Source organism: Hemitrygon akajei, chromosome 22 (genome assembly GCF_048418815.1).
Source record: "Hemitrygon akajei chromosome 22, sHemAka1.3, whole genome shotgun sequence".
Lineage (NCBI taxonomy): Eukaryota > Metazoa > Chordata > Chondrichthyes > Myliobatiformes > Dasyatidae > Hemitrygon > Hemitrygon akajei.
The window spans coordinates 25,945,189-25,969,899 of record NC_133145.1 but is presented as its reverse complement, the minus strand read 5'-3'; the positions used below and the strand labels follow the sequence as shown (position 1 = coordinate 25,969,899).

Below are 24,711 nucleotides of genomic sequence, written 5' to 3'. Positions count from 1 at the left end.
TATAACCATCTCCTTTGCTTGTGGCCATGAAGAGGTTATTTGACTGGCACCCTGTCTCGAGCTCCTCCACCTCCTATCTGTAAGGCTGTCTCATTGTGGATGGTAATGAGCCCCACCACTGTTGAGTCAGCGGTGATCAATGTGATTACTCGAGTCTTTAGCCATGCAGTCATGTGTAAGCAGGGTGTATAACAATGGGCTCAGCGCACAGACCAGGGAGGCATCTGTGTGGAGGGAGGAGCAGATGTGCATTCTGACTATCTGAGGTCTGTTCGTTTGGAAATCTAACACCCAGATGCACAGTTGTGCATTTACCTCATTATGATCTTGTACCTTATTGTCTACCTGCACACCACTTTTGCTGTTACTATATCAATTCCTCCCCCCAAGCAACTTCTATCATCCTTTATTTATTTATTTGCTGATTGAGATTCAGCGTGAAATAGACCCTTCTAGCCTTTTGAGCCATGCCATCCAGCGACCCCTGATTTAACCCCAGCCTAATCACAGGACAATTTACAATGATCAATTAATGCACCAACTGGTTCATCTTTGGACTGCGGGAGAAAACCCACACATTCCATGGGGAAGATGTACAGACTCCTGACAGGCTGTGCTAGAATTGAACTCCAGAGTTGTAATAATGTCACACTAACTGCTATGCTACCGTGATACCATCCCTGGATTGGACAAAGAGACTGAAGATGATTTTTTGCATGAGATTTCTAAGTTCATAGTCAGATGACCAATTTAGAATGAACTCTGAAAGGTTTTCAGTCAGAAGCATATTATCCCTGTGTTTATGATGATCCCCTACAACAAACTGCATTTATCCATAACATTTGCTGGACGTTTGGACATATCAATAATTCATCTCGCTTCCAACCTATTTCTCTATTTTTTAATTATTCCTCTCTCTTTGCTATCTATTTGATAATTGGATATTTGAAATGCAAGAAAATAAAAGGGAATCCAAAGCAATAATGAAACAATCCCTTCTTTTTCCCAACTCATTAAGCTGTGTGTCACAGAGGAATTGCCGAGAATTACTTGCACATTCAAGAATTGTTTTTGAGACTTGACTTTTGAGAGGTTACAGTCTGATGAATTGTCTTTCATATAACTTGGCAGTGAGTGTTAGTAAGCCTGAATATGCCCCTACTAATCAGGTGCACACTTCTCTCCCTATGCTCACATCATCTGTGAACTCAATGACCCTATTAAATCTGTAGTTGCAAACTGAAAGCTATCATTTTCATCCTCTGCCTGTCTTACTATGACTTTCATTTCAGCCAGTTACCCACTTAGAGAACATATACTTTGCTGAGGGTACAATCTTTCAGCAAGTAGTCCCAGATATTATTCAGTGGCTGTTACACCGTAACACATAGCAGTAGAATTGGGTCATTCAGAATATGAAGCATTCTCCTCCGTTTCATCATGGCTGATTTATTATCTCTCTCAAACCTGCTATTCTGCCTTCTCCCCATAACTCTTGACACACTGACGAATGATGAATGAGGGTGATCTACATTCATTTGTATTTCGTGCCCTCAGTCTGATCACTTGACTGTACTTCTACTGCCTCAATTTCTGCAGAGACTGAAGACTGCAGCACCAAGAAGGTATGGACAAGGGAAGCACAGGAGCAGCTATAGGACTTCTCTGAATTGGTGGACTGGACTGTATTCAGGGATTCATCTCCGAACCTGGATGAGTATGCTGCAGTTGTCACCGACATCATTAAAACCTGTGTGGATGAGTGTGTGCCTACAAAGACTTACTGTACATTCCCAAACCAAAAGCCATTGAAGAATCAGGAGGTACGTCGTCTGCTGAAGGCTAGATCTGTGGCATTCAAGTCTGGCAACCCAGGCCTGTACCAGAAAACCAGGTATGATTTGCAAAGGGCTATTTCAAAGGCGAAGAGTCAATTTCAAATGAGGTTGGAGGTGACATCGGATGTACAACAACTCTGGCAGAGTTTGCAAGACATTACTTCCTACAAAGGAAAACCCAAGAACATGAATGGCAGTGATGCTTCACGACCTGATGAACTCAATGCCTTCTATGCTCACTTTGAAAGGGAGAATATAACTACAGCTGTGAAGATCCCTGCTGCACCTTATGACTCTGTGACCTCTGCCTCAGAGGCCAATGTTAGGCTGTCTTTAAAGAAAGTGAACCCTCGCAAGGAGGAAGGTCCCAATGGAGTACCTGGTCAGGCTCTGAGAACCTGTGTCAACCAACTGGTGGGAGTATTCAAGGACATTTTCACCCTCTCACTGCTATGGGTGGAAGTTCCCACTTGCTTCAAAAAGGCAACAATTATACCAGTGCCTAAGAAGAAAATGTGAGCTGCCTTAATGACTATCACCCGATAGCACTCACATCTACAGTGATGAAATGCTTTGAGATGTTGGTCATGACTAGTCTGAACTCCTGGCTCAGCAAGGACCTGGACCCATTGCAATTTGCCTATCGCCACAATAGATCAATGGCAGATGCAATCTCAATGGCTCTTCACACCGCTTTAGACCACCTGGACAACACAAACACCTATGCCAGGATACTGTTCATCGACTATTGCTCAGCATTTAACACCATCGTTCCCACAATCCTGATTAAGAAGTTACAGAACCTGGGCCACTGTACCTCCCTCTGCAATTGGATCCTCAACTTCCGAACTGGAAGAACACAATCTGTGTGGATTGGTGATAACATCTCCTCGCTGACGATCAACACTGGTGCAGTTCAGGAGTGTGTGCTTAGCCCACAGCTCTACTCTATATACCCATGACTATGTGGCTAGGCATTGCTCAATTACCATCTATAAATTTGCTGATGATACAACCTATGTTCGTAGAATCTCAGATGGTGACAAGAGGGCGTACAGGAGTGAGATAGCCAATTAGTGGAGTGGTGTCGCAGCAACAACCTGGCCTTCAACGTCAGTAAGACAAAAGAGCTGATTGTGGACTTCAGGAAGGGTAAGACAAAGGAACACATACCAATCCTCATTGAAGGATCAGGTGGAGAGAGTGAGCAGCTTCAAGTTCCCGGGTGTCAAGATCTCTGAGGATCTAAACTGGTTGCAACATATTGGTTCAGCTATAAAGAAGGCAAGACAACGGCTATACTTCACTAGGAGTTAGAAGAGATTTGGCATGTTAACAAATGCACTCAAAAACTTCTATAGTTGTACTATGGAGAGCATTCTGACAGACTGCATCACTGTCTGGTATGGAGGGGCTACTGCACAGGACCAAAAGCTGCAGAAGTTTGTAAATCTAGTCAGCTCCATCTTGGGCACTAGCCTACAAAGTACCCAGGACATCTTCAAGGAGCCATCTCTCAGAAAGGCAACGTCCATTATTAGGGGCCTCCAGCACCCAGGGCAAGCCCTTTTCTCACTCTTACCATCAGGTAGGAGATACAGAAGCCTGAAGGCACACATTCAACGATTCAGGAACAGCTTCTTCCCTTCTGCCATCCAATTCCTAATGGACATTGAACCCATCTTTTGAGATCCAGTACCAGCCTGATTTTTTCAATCTACCTGCACATCGAAATTACCATTTCCCTTTTTACATGCCTTTTCTATCTCTCATTGTAATTTGTACTCATATCCTGGCTACTGTTTAGAGCACCAGATATAACTACCATCAGGGTCTTTTTAACTTTGCAGCTTCTTAACTTTACCCACAAGGATTCTGCTTCTTCCAATCCTATGTCACTGCTTTCTAGGTTTTGATTTCATGCTTTCCCAACAGAGCCACCCCACCATCTCTCCCTACCAGTCTGTCCTTTTGATGCAAGGTGTACCTTGGATGTTCAGTTACCAACTATGATCTTCTTTAAGCCATAACTCAGTCATGCCCACAACGTCATAGCTGCCAATCTTAACTGGGCTTCAAGATTATCTTTTTATTCTGTATACTATGTTCATTCAAATATAACACGTTCAGTCCTGTATACATCACCCTTTTCCCATGTTACACTTCAATTCCTCCAATAGACAGCAAACTTGCCCTATCATCTGCCAGTCCTTCCTCACAGTCTCACTACCCACTGAATCCACACCTGCCACATATACCAACTGCCCCATCCACAACTCAATCACTCGGGTTCCCATCCAGCTGTCCGCAAGGATATTGGTTTAGGTTTAAGCTATCCTCTTTGTGAAAGTCATACCTTCCCTGGAAGAGATCCCAGTGATCCAGAAGGCCATGCATTCATCTGCCAAATCACCCTATTCTTACCCTCACTGGTGTGTGACACAGGCAGTACTCCAGAGATTACTACCCTGGAAGTCCTGCTTTTCAGTTTTGTACCTAAATCCCTAAATTCTCTCTTCAGGACCTTCTCCCTTTTCCTACCTACTGCACGTGGTTGATAACAATATGTACCACAACTTCCAGCTGCACACCCTCCCCCTTTAGAATACTTTGGACTCAAATCAAGATATTCCTGACCCTGGTACCTGGGAGGCAACATACCATCCGGCTGTATCTTTTACATCCACAGAATCTCCTGTCTGCCTCTTTAACTATGGAATCCCTATCACTACAGCACTCCTCTTCTCCCCGCTTCCCTTCTGAGCCACAAAGCTAGACTCAGCTTTTTCTGCTAAGTCATTCAACCCAACATTATCCAAAGCGGTGTAACTGACTTTGAGGGGAACAATCACAGGTTGCCTGTCCCTTTCCCTCTCCGGTCGGACACCCAGTTATTACCTGTGTCCTGCATCTTGTGTGCAGCTATCTCCCTGTATGTCCTGTTAATCAACCCCCAGCCTCCCGACTGAACCAGAGATCATCCAATTCTAGCTCCAATTCCTTAGCGTGGTCTGAGGAAGCTGCAGCTGATGCAACTGCAGGCATAGTATCAAGTACACTGGTGATTTCCCTGTTTTCCCACATCCTGAAAGAGGAGCAGTCTATTATCTTGCCTGGTGTCCCCACTGCCCTAACTGTGCAATAAGAAAGAAAGAAATATTAAATGAAAAAAATCTATCTGCAGCCTCAACTTCTCCTCACCGAAGCCCCTATGAGCCTCTATCGCAAGGGTTCCAGACCTTTTTTTATGCCATGGATCCCTACCATTGGCCGAGGAATCCATGGACACCAGGTTGGCAAACCCTGCTCTTCAGAGTAGAAGTGGTTTCTCTGTGATATGGTCAAGTCTGGTGCCAACTTAAATAGTGCCTTGGGTAACACAGAAGACATTAAAATAGTTCTTTCTGAAGTCTATCAGAGATGGCTTCTATCTGAAACTTGAATTCATGTTGTATGTGAACAATGCTGAATATTGAAGATTGGTTTATTATTGTCATGTGTACCAAGATACAGTGTAAAGCTTTTGTTCGGCTTGCCATCCAGAAGAATCATGCCCTACATTGAGGTGGTAAAATAGACAGAAATCAGAACATGATGTTACAGTTACAGAAAATGTCCAGTAAAAGTGAAGTACAAGGGCCACAACAAGGTAGATTAAGAGATCAATCATCCGAGAGTTCATCTTTTAGAGATCTATTCAGGAGTCTGATAACAGTGTTTGGAAAAAAGCTGAGCTTGAGTCTGGTGGTACGTGCTCTCTGGCTTATATATCTTCCGTCCTTCAGGAGAGGGGAGAAGGGCGAATCACCAGGCTGGGAGGGGTCTTTCATCATTTTATCTGCTTTACCACAGCAGCAGGATGTAGACCGAGTCAATGGAGGTGAGTTTAGTTAGCACGATGGACTGCACTGCATTCCCAACTTGTGCTCTTGGACAGAACGGTTTTCATTGCAACTTATGATGCATCTAGATAAGATGCTCTCTATCATGCAAGTATAAAAATTGAAGAGCAGAAGTAGCTCCAGCAAGCAACGTCATCAAGGGTGACATCCTCCAGACGTCTTCCGAAACTACTTCTTTCATGTCTTCTTTTTTTTTTCAAATGTGGTTCTGCTACTGTTGGAGCCTATGTTCTCCAGTGTGTTTTTGGACTGAGTGAGTGATCTGGCGCTTTGATGTTTCCGAGGGATTTCTGTGAGCTGTGCAGCTTGAGGCCAAGAAGCCTGAAGGCTGTTTTGAGCCCAAGATTGACTCCAATCTCGCTGATTAAAATGATGAGGAAGATTGAAAACATCAAGGTGAGTGCGCAAGGTGAGCGGGCGTTCAGCACCATCTAGCAACCTCTCGCTTGCTGCTGCTGGAGGAAGGTGTCTGTGTGTGATGGTCTCTCTTTGTCTCTCCAGCTCACTGCTCCTAGAGAGACGTCCCTGCATTCGAATAGTTCCTCTCTGCCATGATGCTGTTGGAGGATGGTACTGGAGTCCTGGGTACTGGACAAGGTTTAATTGTACTTGTATTTGTGAAGTGGGGTGCCGTGCGCAATCATAATCGATTGAAAACGGACATGGGAGCACGGAGGAACATCAGCAAATCTCCAGGAAGACCTTCTTCGTTGCTGTTGCTGCTGCTGCTGTGAGGTCCAGAACTCTGCTGGGAAGAACAGGCCCCCAAGTCCTCGGGGTCGCGTTGCCGATGGCCATTGGCGGGGCCGTCTTAATACACTTGGTAGAGGATGGTGCTCAGAGAAGCTGTGCCGGAGGGGATGGTCATCGGCTCGGAGGTTCGACGGATTCGGAGTCCGTTGCGGTCAGGTCGCTTTCGGTGAGTGCTGCGTCTACGAGGCTGAGTCGGGCAACGCCATGGAAGTCCATAGCGGGGGTATTCCCTTCTGCCACCGGCGTGGGATGGCGAGTCTGTCGGAATCCTGGGGACTTGTGGAAACTGTGTGGTGATTTCTTTTGAACTTATAGTCCTTTAACATCTTTGGATTATTTTTACCGTGCCCATGGTCTGATTTTTATCAATTATGCTATTGTTCGCACTGTTGTAACTATGTGGTTTTGTGCAGGTCTTGTAGCTTTAGTTTTTGGTCTTGTTTTGTCTGGTGGATTTGGAGCTCCTTTCCGGGAAATGCGCTAAGACGGTAGCGCGATATTAATATGCAGCAGCCTCTCCGGACTCTGGATTGGGGATTGCCAAACGTTATGTGGATTTTCTGGTGTAGTCTGTTGTGTCATATGCTTTTGTGATATCATTCTGGAGGAATGTTGTCTCATTTTTTAACTGCATTGCATTTGTGGTTTCTAAATGACAATAAACTGAATCTGAATTCTGTAGTTCATGTTATGATGTGTTTCTGGTTTCTGATCCCTCCTTTTTTTATTGCTATTTTGGGTGACTTTGAGTTGGGGTAGCTTGCAGATAATGAACATTGAGTTGAATTGAATATGTCTGGATTCTTTTGATTTTCTGTTTTATATTTTTTTTAAACTTTTTTTGTTGCCATTTTCGCAATTTGTGTTTTTTGTGCGTGGGGGGTTGATGTTTTTCTTTGAAAACCATGTTGCCATGGTTTTCTTTTTCTCATGGCTGTCTGTGGGGAAGATAAATCTCAGGATCGCATACTGAATGCATACTTTGATAAGAAACTTTACTTTGAACCTTTGAGACACTGGAGACTGGTTGAATTTCTTTAGCCTTCTGCGAAAGTTAAGGTGTTGTTGTGTCTGTCAGTGTCAGGAGATGAGTAAGCCTTGGTGATGAGGCCATCCTGTTTTGATAATGCCTCTGTCAGTAATACAGTAACAACTTCATGGTGGCTGAACTCTTCAAAAGAGACAACTAAATTACCTGAAATCTAAGTCGTTTAAACCAAAAGGATGCAAGTCAATAAAGAACAATAAGATGTTTGTATAGATCCAGAGCCCTATGACGACTTACCTCTAGCTGTGCAAATTATTATCAAGTCAAGTTAAATTTATTGGCATGCATAAGTATGGTAAGGTACAGGGAGAATGAAAAACTTGATTGCAGCAGCATCACAGCCACAGAGTTCAAGCAAAAAAAAAACATTAATTATACATAAACTTTACAAGACAGTGAAAAAAAAACTGTATGGAACAAATACAGAGTAAATATATGGTAGCACAAGATCCAAGTGTTCTGTTGTTAAGGCAACATCTGAAAACCAACTAGAGAGAAGGAGAGATTACTTCTTCTGCTGAACTGGCTCAGTGATAAATTGCTTGGATTTCAATGTTTCACTGGAAATTATATTTTCCCTTTAGGGAGCTTAGACTAGGATTGCAGTTCCAATGTATCATGTTACAATGCAGATTGTTTCCAAAAGAGCCACTTACGGTAAAGATCATAGGAGGTGACCAAATTTTAATATTAATGGCAAACATTTACTGGAAATAATAACATGAACTAAATGGTATATATAACAAGTGATCTCAGCAGACTGAAATTTAATCATCTTTTCATTTACATAAAAAAAACAATGTCCATCATTAAGCATGCGAGAGCAAAGAAGAAAACTTGAATATTTTCTGTGATGCCTGTAATAGCAGTCAAGAATTTCAAAAGTTTCTGAATAAAATGATCAGAAACCATCAAGTCACTGAAAATGGTTACAGAAGAAAAAGAAGCCATTTAATTTATCACAACCATGCTGGCTCAACTTAAAGGGAAATCCAACAATTACTCCAGCACTATCCTGAAACCCTGCAAATTCTTTCTTTTAAAATACTTATTAAAATTGTAAAATATCCAACTGAATTCTTCTCTTTTACTGCACCTGGCAATGCAGTCCAGGCTCTTATCATTATTGTGGAAAAAAAGTTTTCTTAATATTGGATTGGTTCTTACGCTATGCACATCATTCTATATGTTCTTGGACTTGACCCCCTTAGCAATGGAAACACTTCTTTTCCATCGACTCTGTAAATATCTCTTATGGTTATAATGACTTTCATCAGATCCCCTCACAGTTACCAACTGTAACTTAGTCAAATGTTCTATCTGTCTTATTCCATGAGTTTCAAATGATTTCTGGAAGTTCTTATTCACCATATCAACTTCATTTCTTTCACTTGTCCACTCGATTACTTCATCAAAAATCTATATTAATTTAGTTAGGCACAACTTGTTTAACAAATAAATGCTGCCTGCTGCAAATTAATCTACATCTGTCCAATTCTGTTTCTGATCACAGTTTAAATACTACAATAACTTACACTGCTAGTCTGGTGTGACTGGGTTCAGTCCTACACTTGTTTTAAAAAAACAAGAATGTAACATTTGTCACGTTCCAGTCCTGAGGCACTACTTGAATTCACGAAACTTAGAGGATTATGACCAAAGCTTCTGCAATTTCTTTGCTTACTTCTCTCAGTTTAACCTGTTGTGATTGGATAACTTATCCAGTTTAAATGCATCTAACTTCTCTGGGACTTTCTATTTATCCCATTCAAGACTGTAACTATAATTTCCATTGCTGAGATGCAAATAGTATCTTCTTCCTTGTTAAATTAGAAATAAACCACTTTTTTTAAAAACAAAAGACTGGAAAATATTTTGCGGCCATCCAGGCCAAGATGATATAGTAAAAAATTTACCAAGAGTAACTGAAAAAATATGTTCATTTGCAGCAGAACATGAACTTTGAAAAATAGCATAAATACCAATGACTCAACAATAAGCACTCCAACAGTCAGATATGAATTATACTCTGATATACTGAAATAATGGTCAGCAAAAGTGAGGAGGTGATAGAGAGGAGCTATAGGCAAGAAGTCACACCAGGGCCTCGGAAAACAGTTGTGGATAATAGTCAGGAGAGGAAAGGGTAAGAGTCAGATACTAGAGCGTAGCCCTGTGGCTGTCCCCCTGAACAATAAGTACTGCTGTTTGAGTACTGTTGGGGGAGCTGACCTCCCTGGAGGAAGTGACAGTGGCCGTGCCTCTGGCACAGAATCCAGCCCTGTGGCTCAGAAAGGTAGGGAAAGGAAGAGGTTGGCAGCAGTGCTGGGGGACTCTATAAGTTAAGGGGTCAGACAGATGATTCTGTGGACGCAGGAAAGAAACATGGATGGTAGTTTGTCTCCCAGGTGCCAGGGTCCGGGATGCTTCTGATCGCGCCAACGACATCGTGAAATAGAAAGGTGAACAGCCAGAGGTCGTGGTACATATTGGTACCTACGACATAGGTAGGAAAAGGGAGGAGGGCTGAAAACAGACCACAGGGAGTTAGGAAAGAAGCTGAGAAGCAGGACCTCAAAGGTAGTAATTTCGAGATTACCGCCTGTGCCACGCAACAGTGAGAATAGGAATAGAGTGAGGTGGAGGATAAATGCGTGGCTGAGGGATTGGAGCAGGAGGCAGGGATTCAGATCTCTGGATTATCGGGACATTTTTTGGGGCAGGCATGACCTGTACAAAAAGGATGGGTTGCACTTGAATCCGAGGGGGACCAATATCCTGGTGAGGAGGTTTGCTAAGGCTACTGGGGAGAGTTTAAATTAGAATTGCTGGGAGGTGGGAACCGAACTGAAGAGATGGAGGAAGAGGCAGTTGGCTCCCAAATAGAGAAAGCTTGTAGGTAATGTGAGAGGGAGGATAGGCAGGTGATAGAGGAGGGATACACTCAGACTGATGGTTTGAAACGTGTCTATTTTAATGCAAGAAAGCATCATGAACAAAGCGGATGAACATAGATCGTGGATCAGTACTTGGAGTTATGATGATGAGGCCATAACAGAGAGTTGGATGGCTTAGGGCCAGGAATGGCTACTTAGAGTGCCAGGCTTTAGATGTTTCAGAAAGGACCGGGAGGGAGGCAAAAGGGGTGGGGGCTGCGACACTGCTGATCAGAGATAGCGTCATGGCAGCAGAAAAGAAGGGAGTCATGGAGGGATTGTCTACTGTGGGTGAAAGTTAGAAACAGGAAGGGGTTAATAACTCTACTGGGTGTTTTTTATAGACCACCCGATAATAACAGGGACATTGAGGAGCAGATAGGGAGACAGATTCTTAACGGTGCTGTAATAACAGGGTTGTCATGATGGGAGATTTTAATTTCCCCAGTATTGATTGGCATCTCCCAAGAGCAAGGGGTTTAAATAGGGTGGAGCTTGTTAGGTATGTTCAGGCAGGTTTCCTGTCATTTTATGTAGATAAGCCTACAAGTGGAGAGGCTGTACTTGATCTGGAATTGGGTAATGAACCTAGTCAGGTGTCAGATCTCTCAGTGGGAGAGCATTTTGGAGATTGTGATTATAATTCTATCTCCTTTACCATAGTGTTGGAGAGGGATAGGAACAGACAAGTTAGGAAAGTGTTTAATTGGAATGAGGGGCAATATGAAGTTATCAGGCAGGAACTTGGAAGTATAAATTGGGAGCAAATGTTCTCAGGGAAATGTATGACAAAAATGTGGCAAATGTTCAGGGGGTTTTTACATGGTGTTCTGCATCGGTACATTCCACTGAGACAGGGTAAGGATGGTAGGGTACAGGAACCGTGGTGTACAAAAGCTGTTGTAAATCTAATCAAGAAAAGCATACAAAAGGTTCAAAAAACTAGTTAATGTTAGAGATCTAGAAAATTATAAGGCTAGCAGGAAGGAGATTAAGAAGGAAATTAGGATTTCCTTAGGATTCTGATCAATATTTTCGATGTAATCAAGAAATTGGTACTTATTTTACACTCTACTTGGTCTTGTTTTAAAATTCAACCTTTTTGGACAAATTTAAGAGTTTTACTGGAACAAATTATTGGAATACAACTTCCACATAATCCAACATTATTTTTACTAGGCGATATTGAAGGGATAAAATCGAAATCCAAATTGAATAAATATCAGAAGGAATTCATAAAAATTGCATTGGCAATAGCCAAAAAGGCTATTGCAGTTACTTGGAAATCGGATTCATACTTAAGTATAGATCGTTGGAAGAATGAATTTTTTAGCTGCATTCCACTTGAAAAAATTACTTATAATTTAAAAGATAAATATGAAATATTTCTGAAAATTTGGCACCCTTATTTACAAAAGATAGGATTAAATATATAGGTGCTCCGAAGATAAAATTATTGGTTATCTGGGGAAAGAAATAAATATACATATTAAAGCTATTATGAACTCCATGGAGCATGTGAGGATCTTCCGATATCCAGGCATTCTTTCTTTCTTTTTTCTTCTCTTTTTTTTCTATAGGGATATGTTGGGGGGAGGGGTTAAGGGGAGGGGGGAAGGGTTGATAATTTTTTTTCTTTCTGTAACCTATTTGAAAGTTCAATTAAAAATTTATTTATCTTTTAAAAAGAAGGAAATTAGGAGAGCCAGAAGGGGTCACGAGAAGGCCTTGGCGAGCAGGATTAAGGAAAACCCCAAGGCATTCTACAAGTATGTGAAGAGCAAGAGGATAAGACGTGAGAGAATAGGACCAATCAAGTGTGACAATGGAGAAGTGTGTATGAAACCTGAGGAGGTAGCGGCGGTACTTAATGAATACTTTGCTTCAGTATTCACTACGGAAAAGGACATTGGCGATTGTAGGGACGACTTACAGCAGAATGAAAAGCTTGCGCATATAGACATTAAAAGGGAAGATGTACTGGAGCTTTTAGAAAGCATCAAATTGGATAAGTCACCGGGACCGGATGAGATATACCCCAGGATACTGTGGGAGGCAAGAGAGGAAATTGCTGACCCTTGGCAATGATCTTTAAACCATCAATGGGGACAGAAGTTTCAGAGGATTAGAGGGTTACAGATGTTGTTCCCTTGTTCAAGAAAGGGAGTAGGAAATTATAGACAAGTGAGTCTTACTTCAGTGGTTGGGAAGTTGATGGAAAAGATTCTGAGAGGCAGGATTTATGAAAATTTGGAGAGGCATAACATGATTAGGAATCGTCAGCATGGGTTTGTCAAGGGCAGGTTGTGCCTTACGAGCCTGATGGAATTTTTTGATGATGTGACTAAACACGTTGATGAAGGTAGAGCAGTAGATGTAGTGTATATGGATTTCAGAAAGGCATTTGATAATGTACCCTATGCAAGGCTTATTGAGAAAGTAAGGAGGAATGGGATCCAAGGGGACCTTGCTTTGTGGATCCAAAATTGGCTTGCCCACAGAAGGCAAAGAGTGGCTGTAGATGGGTCATATTCTGCATGGAGGTTGGTGACCAGTGTTGTGCCTCAGGGATCTGTTCTGGGACCCCTTTTCTTCATGATTTTTATAAATGACCTGCTTGAGGAAGTGGAGGGATGGGTTAGTAAATTTGCTGATTACTCAAAAGTTGGGGGTGTTGTGGATAGTGTGGAGGGCAAACAGAGGTTACAGCGGAACATCCATAGGATGCAAAACTGGGCTGAGAAGTAGCAGACGGCGTTCAACCCAGTTAAGTGTGAGGTGTTTCATTTTGGTAGGTCAAATATTATGGCAGAAAATAGCATTAATGGTAAGACTCTTGGCAGTGTGGAGAATCAGTAGGATCTTGGGGTCCAAGTCCATAGGACACACAAAGCTGCTGCGCAGGTTGACTGTGTAGTTAAGAAGGCATGCGGTGTATTGGCCTTCATCAATCACGGAATTGAATGTAGGAACCGAGAGGTAATGTTGCAGCTATATAGGACCCTGGTCAGACCCCACTTGGAGTACTGTGCTCAGTTCTGGTTGCCTCACTACAGGAAAGATGTGGAAATTATAGAAAGGGTGCAGAGGAGCTTTACAAGAATGTTGCCTGGATTGGGGAGCATGTCTTATGAGAATAGGTTGAGTAAACTTGGCCTTTTCTCCTTGGAGCGACGGAGAATGAGAGGTGACCTGATAGAGGTATATAAGATGATGAGAAGCATTGATCGTGTGGATAGTCAGAGATTTTTCCCCAGGACTGAATTGGCTAACGTGAGTGGACACAGTTTTAAGGTGCTTGGAAGCAGGTACAGGAGAGATGTCAGGGGTAAGTTTTTTTTACGCAGAAAGTGGTGAGTGTGTGAAATGGGCTGCTGGCAACAGTGGTGGATGCAGATTCAATAGGGTCTTTTAAGAAGCTCCTGGATAGGTATATGGAGCTTAGGAAAATAGAGGGCTATGGGTAAATCTAGGTAATTTCTAAATTAAGTACATGTTCAGCACAGTATTGTGGGCCAAATGGCCTGTATTGTGCTGTAGGTTTTCTATGTTCTATGTTCTACCTTCTATTTCTGAATTTGCAAATTGCAATGTTGAATAATGATTGCTCACATGTTTATCTTTCTATCTGGCTTAGGCTTCAATATCTGGAGACATATTTCTTCTCTTTCTGAAACCCACTCAATGGTGACCTCGGCCATGTGCGCTAAAAACTTCAACACCCCATCTGTCATGTTCAGATTCGTTTACTCCAATGCACATCAACCTAAGTTCTCATCCTTCACCTGACATAAACTGTACAATATTTTTCAACAAGGTCCACTCCCACATTTATTCTAGACCTCACTAACTTCCATTGATTCTCGGTAGCTCAGTGCCTGCTAAAAAAAATTCCATTTAAATCCATGTTCACACATCTCGTTATCTCTGTAACTTCCAGCTGAGGTTTCAGCAACCTAGATTTTACCAATAAAGTCCTGATAATAGTACTTTCAGCTAAAAAATGCTGCACACTTAGAAATTCATTCCCTGATTTCTTGCCCCTCTATATCTTTCTTTCATCCTTTGAGAACTTCCTGAACACTGATTGTATCTAAGGCTTGAGTGCACTTCCTTGTTTGGCTCAGGGTCCATTATTCCTCAAAAATCTCTGACCTGCATCAGATCATGCTAAAAGTTCCATATAAATGCAGATTGTTGTTATTTGTATTAAGAATCAGTACATATCAGCATATGACAATTAAATTTGTATTTTAATCTGTTAAACACCTAATTCCATGGAGGTTGGCAATGCCTAATGATGCTTCACTGTCACAGCATATTACTGAACCCATCGTAATCTCATTCTTCACCACACACAGTGGATGACTGTTTCTGGGCCAATTTCTCACAACAATTTCCAAGCTGTTTATCTATTCATAGAACTGCACTTTTCCATTTATATCCGTCGGATTCATTCTTTCAAGAAAAGGCACTTCACTGAACTGAATTAAATGCCTGGATGAGCAGAAAATCACACCACAAATTATCAAACATTTTCTAAACTAAGCACCCATTTTGAACAATACTGGAAGCATAACAGCCAAGAAGACGACAAAGGAAGTATCCATTATAGTTTCAAACAGCAATCTAAATACAAAATCTTCCTTCAAAGCAGCATAAAGTAAAAAAAACCTAACCCACAATGACCTTCACTGTTTCAAAGAACAACAAACTATTACTACTGATAATTGCAATGAGAGTTTGACAATGGCTGCAAACTACCCACTTTACAAGGTAATATAACAAAATGAATTTGGCAGCACTGAAAGAGATGATGAATTGTTCCAATTCTGCAGCAAAAACTTGATTAACACCTACAGTGTTATCCAATTGGAAGCTTGTTGTTGTTTAATTTACAGCAGCAACTGAAGCAATGATATGTGGAAGTCATTCACATAATAAATTGAGTTGATTGTGAAATAACTGAAGTGAGATTTCTGATAATGAACATAGAAACTCCTTCATTTCAAAGTTCAAACTAAATTTATTATCAAACTACATATGTTACCATTTGCCTCGAGATTTATTTTTTTGCAAGCATTTACAAGAAAACGTACAATAAAATTTTATATAAAACTATACATACATAGATTAAGTTGCCAAACAACTACATGCAAAGAAGGCAAACTGCAAACAAAAGTAATACTGAGAACACGAGTTGAAAAGAGCCCTTTTTAGGGAGAGAGAGACTCTGCAATTGTTGCTATTGCTTTGCTCATGCTTGAGTGCTTGGTGATAGTGCCTATGCTTGCTTTTTTTTTGCCGGTGGGGGAAGGGGGGTTGTTGCTCGCTGCCACTTACACGCAGGAGGGGGCGACTTTGGGGTTCTTACGTTTAACTGTCATTCATTCTTTGGGGCATTTCTCTGTTTTCGTGGATGTTTGCGAAGAAAAAGCATTTCACGATGTATAGTCTATACATTTCTCATTAAATTGGACCTTTGAACCTTTTTAACCTTTGAAAGTGAGCCTGTAAACCATAGAATCAGTTCTTAATGAAGAATGAAGATATTAAAGCTGGTTCAGGATCCTGATGGTGCTGGGGTAATAACTATTTCTGAATCTAGTGATGTTGGAACGAAAGCTTCTGTACCTCGTGCCCGATGGTAGCAGTGAGAAAAGGGCATAGCCTGCTTGGTGTAGGTCTTCAATGATGGAAGCTACTCTCTTGTAGCAGTGTTCTATGTAAATGTACTCAGTGATGGGGTGGGCTTAGCCTGTAATGGACTGACAATCCACCACTTTTGTTAACATTTTTCCTTCCTGGGCATTGGTGTTTCCACCAAATGACTGTAATGCAAACATTCAAGATACTATCCACCATGCTTCTATGGAAGGAATTTTTTCTTTGCTATGCTATATTGTTCCATTTTATTCTCAATATTTATCAAATTTTCAGCTTTACAGTTTACAAGCATTTCTGGAGTGGTATTAGAAATAGATTCAAATGCCATCCCAGAACGGCACCCTAAAAATAACTACTTAAAAGTAATGTTTACCACAAATTTGGTTCATATAGCACTATCTTTTTGTGCATTATGTGATTGAAGTTCAATGGAAAAACTTACAGAAAGGAAATAGGGAATAATTTGCAGGTTGTGTGAACTCAGTGATATCCCTTCTGGGTTCCCATGGCTCTGATGCTCTAGTGCATGGAATAACTCAAACATAACAGCGTCAGCCCAAGGGCAGCATTGCAAGCAAAGAGGCTACTTCTACAAAAGTCTTCATACATATGAATGACTTCCTTCAATAGGTCCCAGTCTAGCTCAGAAAGGTCCTGATGAAGGGTCTCGGTCTGAAACATTGATTGTACTCTTTCCCATAGATGCTGCCTGGCCTGCTGAGTTCCTCCAGCATTTTGTATCTGCTACTGATTGACACCAATTCATAGGACTAAGACTCATACCCAACTCCAAAACACCCATTAGTTTATTTAAAATAATGTTTTATGTCTTGCACTGTACCACTGCCAGAAAACAAATTTCACGACATAGTCAGTGATTTAAAAAGCCTAGACAGAGTGGATGTTAAGAAAATGTTTCCTATAGAAAGTAAGACTAATACCAGAGAGCACAGCCTCAGAGTAGAGAGAAGTCTATTTAGAACAGAGATGAGGAGGAATTTCTTTAGCCAGAGGATGGTGAAACTGTGGAATTCATTGCCAAGGATGGCTGTGGAGGCCAAGTCATTAAATATATTTAAAGCAAAGGTTGCTAGGTTCTTGGTTGGTCAGGGCATCAAAGATAAGGGGGAGAAGGCAGAAGAATGGGGTTGAGAGGGATAATAAATCAGCCATGATGGAATGACTGAGCAGAATCGATAGGCCAAAAGGCTTAATTCTGCTTCTATCTCTTATGGTCTTATAATAAACCTGATTCTCATTCACTACTCACTGATATGCTAGTCTGACCAGATTAATATTCTACTATTATGCTCCACAACAACTACTGATGTCCTCCCCAATTTATCAAGATCCTATTGATCTCATTCCGCATAAGCAGCTGTCACCCTGACGTCAGTTCCCAATGGCTGCTGCGTACAGACTTAACTGATTCCCTGATGTTCTTCACAGGCCTCGTGCGCTGCTGAATGTGTAGCAAGGCGCCAAGCAAGGTGTTTGTTGGTTTACCAAGAACCATTTGTATCATTCATCTCTTGAGTCCAAAATTTAACTTCTGCTCTAGCTAACAGCTTGCATTAATGTGGTTTAAGTTTATGATAATGTATTTATTTATCCATTTGGGAGCACTGCAGCTACTACAATACAGCTAAAATATTCAGCCATGAAGCAGTTTTGTGTATTATTTTTAAGAAACAAAACGATTAGGAAATTAGAAAAATCATCTCCAAAAGGATTTACAGACACATAATTTGGTAGAAAATGTATGAGGCCAGTTTCACTAACAGCTAGCATTACTTATGAGAAAGAGCTTGTTACTAAGCTGTCACCAGAATAAAGGAACAGTGCCAGGATGAGTCAACAAATCACAAACAAGGGAAAATCTGCAGCTTCTGGCAATCCAAGCAACACACACACACAATGCTGGAGGACCCTTCCTGCTGAAGGGCCTCGGCCCAAAACATCAACTATGCTCTTTTCCTTAGATACTGCCTGGCCTGCTGAGTTCCTCCAGCATTTTGAGTGTGTTGCTGTGATGAGTCAAATCTATTCCAGTAAGAAGAACCACAATAACTTCTGAAAATGAATGAGAAAGCACTATTTATCTGTTAGACACACAGATCAACTAACAGATCCTGAGAAGTAAAAGATAGTCGTGCTGGAGCTTACAAAAAATGTCAGAGCATTTTAAATGAGTCTAGTTAAGTTAATCAAAGATCAACAACAGAAAGAAAGGACAAGTGACAGAATTAATGTCAAGCATTGCACTATTAAACACTATCATACTAATAGTAATAAGTTATTTTTAAATGATTTTTATTTCTCTTTACAGATGAACTTTGGGCAGATGGAGAACTATATGCCTCATAAGGAGAATTAGAACTATATTTGAAATTAGTTTACAGGCTTAGGTATCAAATGCAAATACTGAAAAGCAACCCACACACAATTTGCTTTTGTTTGTTATATTCTAGACAAAGTATCTTATCTCATTCTTATTCACAAAATGGAACAAAACTGGGGAAAAAGTGGCTGATCCCAAATAATGACTTGAGTAGTCACACTATTTCTATATAATTCTATATAACTGTATACATAAATAGTTGATTTTTCTTCATAAAACAAATGGATTACAAACTGGAAACTTTACAAAAAATAAGCACAATCTAAAAATAACAGGATGTATTTAACTCTGAGTGAGATCTGCTTCTAAAATGTACTTAGAGATGATACAGCTAAGAAGATATTCATGACCTGTAAGCAGAGCCAAAGATTACTTGGTGGGCTGTAGCATAGGCAGCCTTAAGCATCTGGGGGCCCGTTTCAAGAGTTAATGTGGGGCCCTACCCCCGCTTCCCAAAAAAAAGAAAGAAAAAAAGCGAATATTCAAGTTGGTTTGCATCAATAATGGTATCATTTCAGACTTAAATATTGATGCATTATATGCACTTTCAGCATAATGGATAGACAGCTCAACATAATTCAAATAATTCTCTTAATTAAAAACTGAAACAATGACATTTTTTGCTTTGGAGTGAGAAGCCTTGACCTTATCAGCAACTAGTCTGCACTGAATGGCACTATGTGTTAGGTATCAGCTGACATAAGAACAGCTTAAACAATTTCCCTCCAATTAAATTAATAACAAAAGCAATGTCATATTTAATGAAAATTCACACTTTATTTATTGAATGAACAGTGTCTGAAAGTTAACTACAGGAAGTTTACAACAAACTGCATCGCGAGCTCTTTCAGCACCACGGACAGCTCACATAAGGCCTGGAGAGTGAACAGGAGGAGAGTGAGAGACAGAAGGGACGCAAGCGGGAGAGAGGAAAAACACCGCCTAATCACCTATACACATTTTGAGTGAAATGCACGGTTTATTTTATTATTTTAATTATAAACTTTATTTCTGCTAAAAATGTGTTAAAAGACTTACCACTAGAACTTCACCACCCTCCTGCGCTTGAGTGCTAAGAATGCTTTAATGAGCTCATCTTTGTCCAGTAATCTTGTTATTTCATGCTCAATTGATATCTGAGCAAGAGCTGACAGACACTCCTGCAGCATGCTTGTCCTCAGACGCGTTTTGATGAGCTTCAACCTCGAAAAACTTCTCTCCCCACTCGCTACAGTCACAGGCGCTGTCAGCATGTGTCTTAGAGCAATGGTGAGGTTAGGATACAGTTCAACCAGATTGTTGCTGTAAATGTAGCTCAGAATCTGCAGGCCAGTGGTTTCTTTTGCAGGCATGGCACTGACAGCAGCCGACACCTTGCGCAAAAGGTCCTCAGCATCCACATCACCAAGTGTCCTCTCCATGTTTACGCAGCTGTCTTTCAGTGTGCGACTTCGGGTGGCTTTTTTCATTTCCTCTTTTCCATAAATGAAGCCAAACAGACTGTAAAATGACTCCATCAGCTTGAAGCGCTCAGTAATGCCTGTGATGGCAGAGTCCGCTAATGGAAGGAAAACTTCTCTCTCGTACCGTTCCTCGGGTGCCACTGTCAGGGAAGGATCTGCATGTTGGGACTCGGACTGGAACTGGCGTTTTGGTTTTCTGATTCGTGCAGTAGGAAAGACCATTGACATCCCTACCTCTTCAGCTATGTCTCTGGCATCTGCTCGGGCAGATGAAAGGCCATTCTCTCTGTATTCCTTGAGAAATTTCAGAACATATTCCGCCTTGAGCTGTAGCACTTCAATTCCCACTTGTGGGCTCTGGAGCAGCTTGCTGACATGATTCACCTCATGTAAAATGTTGTACCAGATGATAACAGTCAGCAGGAATTTCCATGACATGATTTCCTGTTCTAGGCCTCTGGCTGAAGATGTGGTTTCACTGTCACCTTTCTGTGTGGCATATTCAATCAGTGACAGGAGCGCATTGCCAACATTGGGAAGCTGGTAGCGCAGGACTTTCACACTTCCCACGTGGCACTCCCACCGTGTGTTGGATATGGCCTTGAGGGTCATCTGTGGCACGTTCTCCTTGAAAAGCTCCCATCTCTGTGTCGATGAGCTGAATAGTGTGTATAGACGTTGCAGCACTCCAAAGAAGGTCACAGACTCCACTGTTGATTTTACAGCATTGACAATGACTAGATTTAGGCTGTGGCTGGTGCATGGCATGAACAGTGTTTCATGGCATGAAACAGTGTTTCTTTGTTAATATCTAGCACCCTCTTCTGCACCCCGCTATTTTTCCCCCGCATATTGCTCCCGTTATCATATGCCTGCCCCCTGCATTTTGAAATATCTAATCCTAACTTCTCCATATGCGTTTAAGAAAATGTCGGTTAGGCCTGCACCTGTTGTGTCAAGCACTGGTAGGAAACCAACAAAATGCTCACTAACAGTAGCTCCAACATTTACTTGGCATGCGACAATGCGCAGTGTCACAGAGAGCTGCTCCATGTGTGCAGCATCAGTGGTACACTCCGTTATCACCGAGTAGCAACGTGATTGTTTTACTCTCTCTGTTATCGCTTCCAGTGTCTTGTCTCCAATAAGTGTGATTAACTGATTTTGTATGGTTTTCCCTATGTAGTGGTCAGCAATCTCTTTTTCTCTACTTGTCTGACGTGTTCGCTCATCACTGGGTCTAACTCGGCAAGCAGCTCCACCAGACCTAGAAAGTTTCCATTATTTGGTTCATGTAGGGTGGAATTGTGGCCACGGAAAGCAAGGTTTCGTTCTGCAAGGGGACAGACTACGGCAATGAACCTCTTCATGACATTATTCCAGTGTTTTTTTTTCCAGCATTTGCATTTCTTGGTACGTGCTGTCAATGGCGCTGTGCGTCCTTAAGCGCGTTTCCAGCTCGCGCCAGCTATCCATGTTGGCACGGTGCGCATTTGACTTCTCATGATCCTGGAGTGTGAGAGTGAGTCGCTCCCACACTCTGAAACCTCCGCAAGTGAGACTGTGATTTCGCTTGCCAAATACGGTACAGCAGAAACAGAAGATTGAATCAGATGATTCTGAGTACACTAACCATGACCTACGAATGGTTTCTCCAGTTTTCATCTTCCTACGATATCTGTCCTTGGTAAAACAATGGCGTGATTGGCTCTGTGGAAAGTTAATGTCCTCTAACTGAACGGGACCTCTCTTAACAACATCAATCCGTTGGTCACTGGTTATATGCGTTGGCCAATGTGCCAGATTGGTTTCTGTGAATGTTAGTGGGGTTTTCTCTCTGTCTGGTGTGCTGGTGGCAGCATCTCCCTCACCTGTAGGACTGTCATCATGCTATGGTGCTTGTTCATCAAACAAAGTTTGGCCATCATTATCACCATCTGTTTGAGTAGAATTGTTCTTCTCATTTTCATTGCTCTGATGATCAACATCTCCTGTACTGCTTAAACTGTCACTTGGCACTGCAACCCCATGCTGTGACGATAGTGCAGCAGCAACTGCAGTCGGCGGGCCTTTTACAGATGCTGGACCAAAGAAAGATGTAACTTTTGGGAGACTACTTAGACATTTTGTTTTGTTGTCTTATATTTTCCGTTTTTCAGCACCGGTAGGATAGGAGCGTTTCATTTTCCTCTCATTGAAAAGTAGCCTTCTGAGCTAGGAGCAATGTTTACAGTATTTTCTCAGCTGTCAGTCAGCGAGCGCCCACTGATGGTTCGGCTGACCACCAGGAGAATATTGTGGCATCTGGGAGCCGTGCATTAAATTTTTGTATGTCAGCTGGGGGCCCCTGGGAGGGCGGGGCCCGTTTCAGTTGAAACGGGTGAAACATAGCTAAGGCCACCTATGAGCTGTAGCACACTGAGTCAATGGTGTATGAACCTAATTTTTGAAACACATGTTAAAAATTAACATTATACCAAATTTGGTCAATAGGAAGCTGACAGGAATTAAGATCAATGCAGTTTTTGACTGCACCTGATGACGTCATTCACAACATAAATCAGTGGAGAGTAATATGGATACATTATTAAATCAATATTTCTTCTGTGTTTCCTGTGCAGTGAATTTGCTTAGCTTCTGCCATTTACTGAACATTTCTCCAACACATATTTAATAAATCTGCACTCTCCTCAAATTGTACAGATCTCTTGTGGATCAGTTGGAAAATTAGAAAACTGAAGGAAGATCATAGATACCCCTGCTTATAGTGGCAACTGTGGATCCACAGAATATCTGTTGTAAATTAAATTTACCCTGTTACTTTTAAATGTGATAGAACAGATATCAAAAGAGTTTTAAAAAAAAGCCAAATCACTTAATTAGATAAATCCCAGAGAATCAGTATTGCATAATATATCCAAATAGCGGTAATGTGTAACGTACCTGTAAAATAACCCAGTGGCCCTCTTTGGCCGCCAGGTCAAGAGCTTGCTCGGCTACCACTTCCTGACCCTGTCCAAGTGAGACATTGTGGAAGTTTCCGTTGTCAAATGTAAAACCCAGCTTTTTGCCTGCAGTTGAAAAACAAAATGAGAAAGAACACTTCATCCTTTGTTAGTATGATCTAATCCTATCACACAAAAGTGATGACTCAGCTTTGTGTCTATCACTATATTGAATACAGTCTATTATGCTTCCCTGCATTTTAATGTGAATATGCATACAGAAAGCAAGAAGGCAATATATTTTATTAAATTTTCAGATGTATTAAATTTTTATCTAATAATTTTTACACAATTTTGACAGGCCATTCAAAGTTGCCACTAGCTAAGTCATATATTGATAAACTCATTTTTATAAAAATGTAATATTTATGTTCTCAGTTAAACCAGCAACATTAGGAGTCAGTGTTTGTGTACATGAATTGAAATATTGGAATTAATCTTTGCCAGGCTGTAGTTTTATCATTGGGTTCTGTGCTTTAAATACTATCTTTTTTGTGTACCTTTCCTTCAAAAAAGGCAATGTGATAGCTCCTCAATTAGAATATTAGTGTAGACAACATTTTCTAAAACAAACTGTGGCTAACCTAAATACATGCAAAATCTTGACGTGAATCACAATTGAGTCCCAAATCTATGTTTCACAACCATAGGAACTGCACTACCTGTCCTTTCACACCATCCAGGGAAACAAATGTTCTATCCAGTTGAAGGAGTGATTTGTTTGCACTGCCAATCTAGTCTACTGCACTCTGTGTTTACAACGTAGGCTTCTCTACATTTGAGAAACCAAATAGAAACGGGTGATCACTTCGAGGAACACCTTTGTTCAGGCCATGGGGTGACCCTGAGCTTCCAATTGGCCACAACATAATTCACCATCCCCTTTCCACCATGACCATTTGGTGGCCCCCTGCACTGTTCAGACAAGATTCAAAGCAAGCTGGAAGGACAATACACCTTCCATCTGGGTACACATAGTCTTCTAAATTCAGTTATAAATTCTTCAAAGTTGGAAAACTCGCTCTTTCTTTTTATCCAAACTAGTCATTACTGCTTATCATATTCACTCTAATTTTCTTTTTCTATTTGTATTGTTTGGGCTGCTGGACATAACCACTCCCTTACTATTAAAACTCCCTGCACATACAAAGAAACACAATCTGATCCTTATACTTCTACTGATACATTAAATCATTTAGTCTCACGCAATCAGTGATGTGTCCTTTGTTCTACCCATCCTTCCATAAAATCCATCAATAAAACCTAACCTTTTTTTTTACTGGTGATGAAGGCCCCAGACTTAAAGCCTCAACTGATTCTGCCTACACCATTGATTGTGTCCAGCATTTTCAGTTTTAATTTCAACATTTCACTCATTAATTTGAACACATGGAGCAATGAGATTTACAACTGCTGTCACCTGCTTGGACTGTTTCAACACTACAAGACATGACATAATGGATGATCGTAATTATTATTGATCATACGCTGGTCAATTGCTAAATGATTATTTAAAGCTGTCATTGTCAGTTATGAGCAGTTGTTCCATCTTAACTTCAGTTTTAACTCTTGAGGAACTGGTAATGCAGGTGGACAGGATGGTGGAGACATTTGGCATGCCTGTCTTCATTAGTGGGAGCACTGAGCTCAAGTAGTTGTACAGTTGCAACTCCCTATGTTGTAGTTGTAGAAGATGTT

General features: G+C 41.2%; 1 protein-coding gene across 1 annotated transcript in view; it reads right to left on the bottom strand.

Annotated features, from left to right (window-relative positions):
• The window catches only part of dnah9 (dynein, axonemal, heavy chain 9), a 550,870-nt gene that overhangs the window by 98,168 nt on the left and 427,991 nt on the right, over positions 1 to 24,711 (bottom strand). The window contains exon 62 of the mRNA XM_073025877.1: positions 22,952 to 23,079. Coding sequence (XP_072881978.1) covers positions 22,952 to 23,079 — 128 coding nt within the window. The remainder of the gene's footprint in view (positions 1 to 22,951; positions 23,080 to 24,711) is intronic.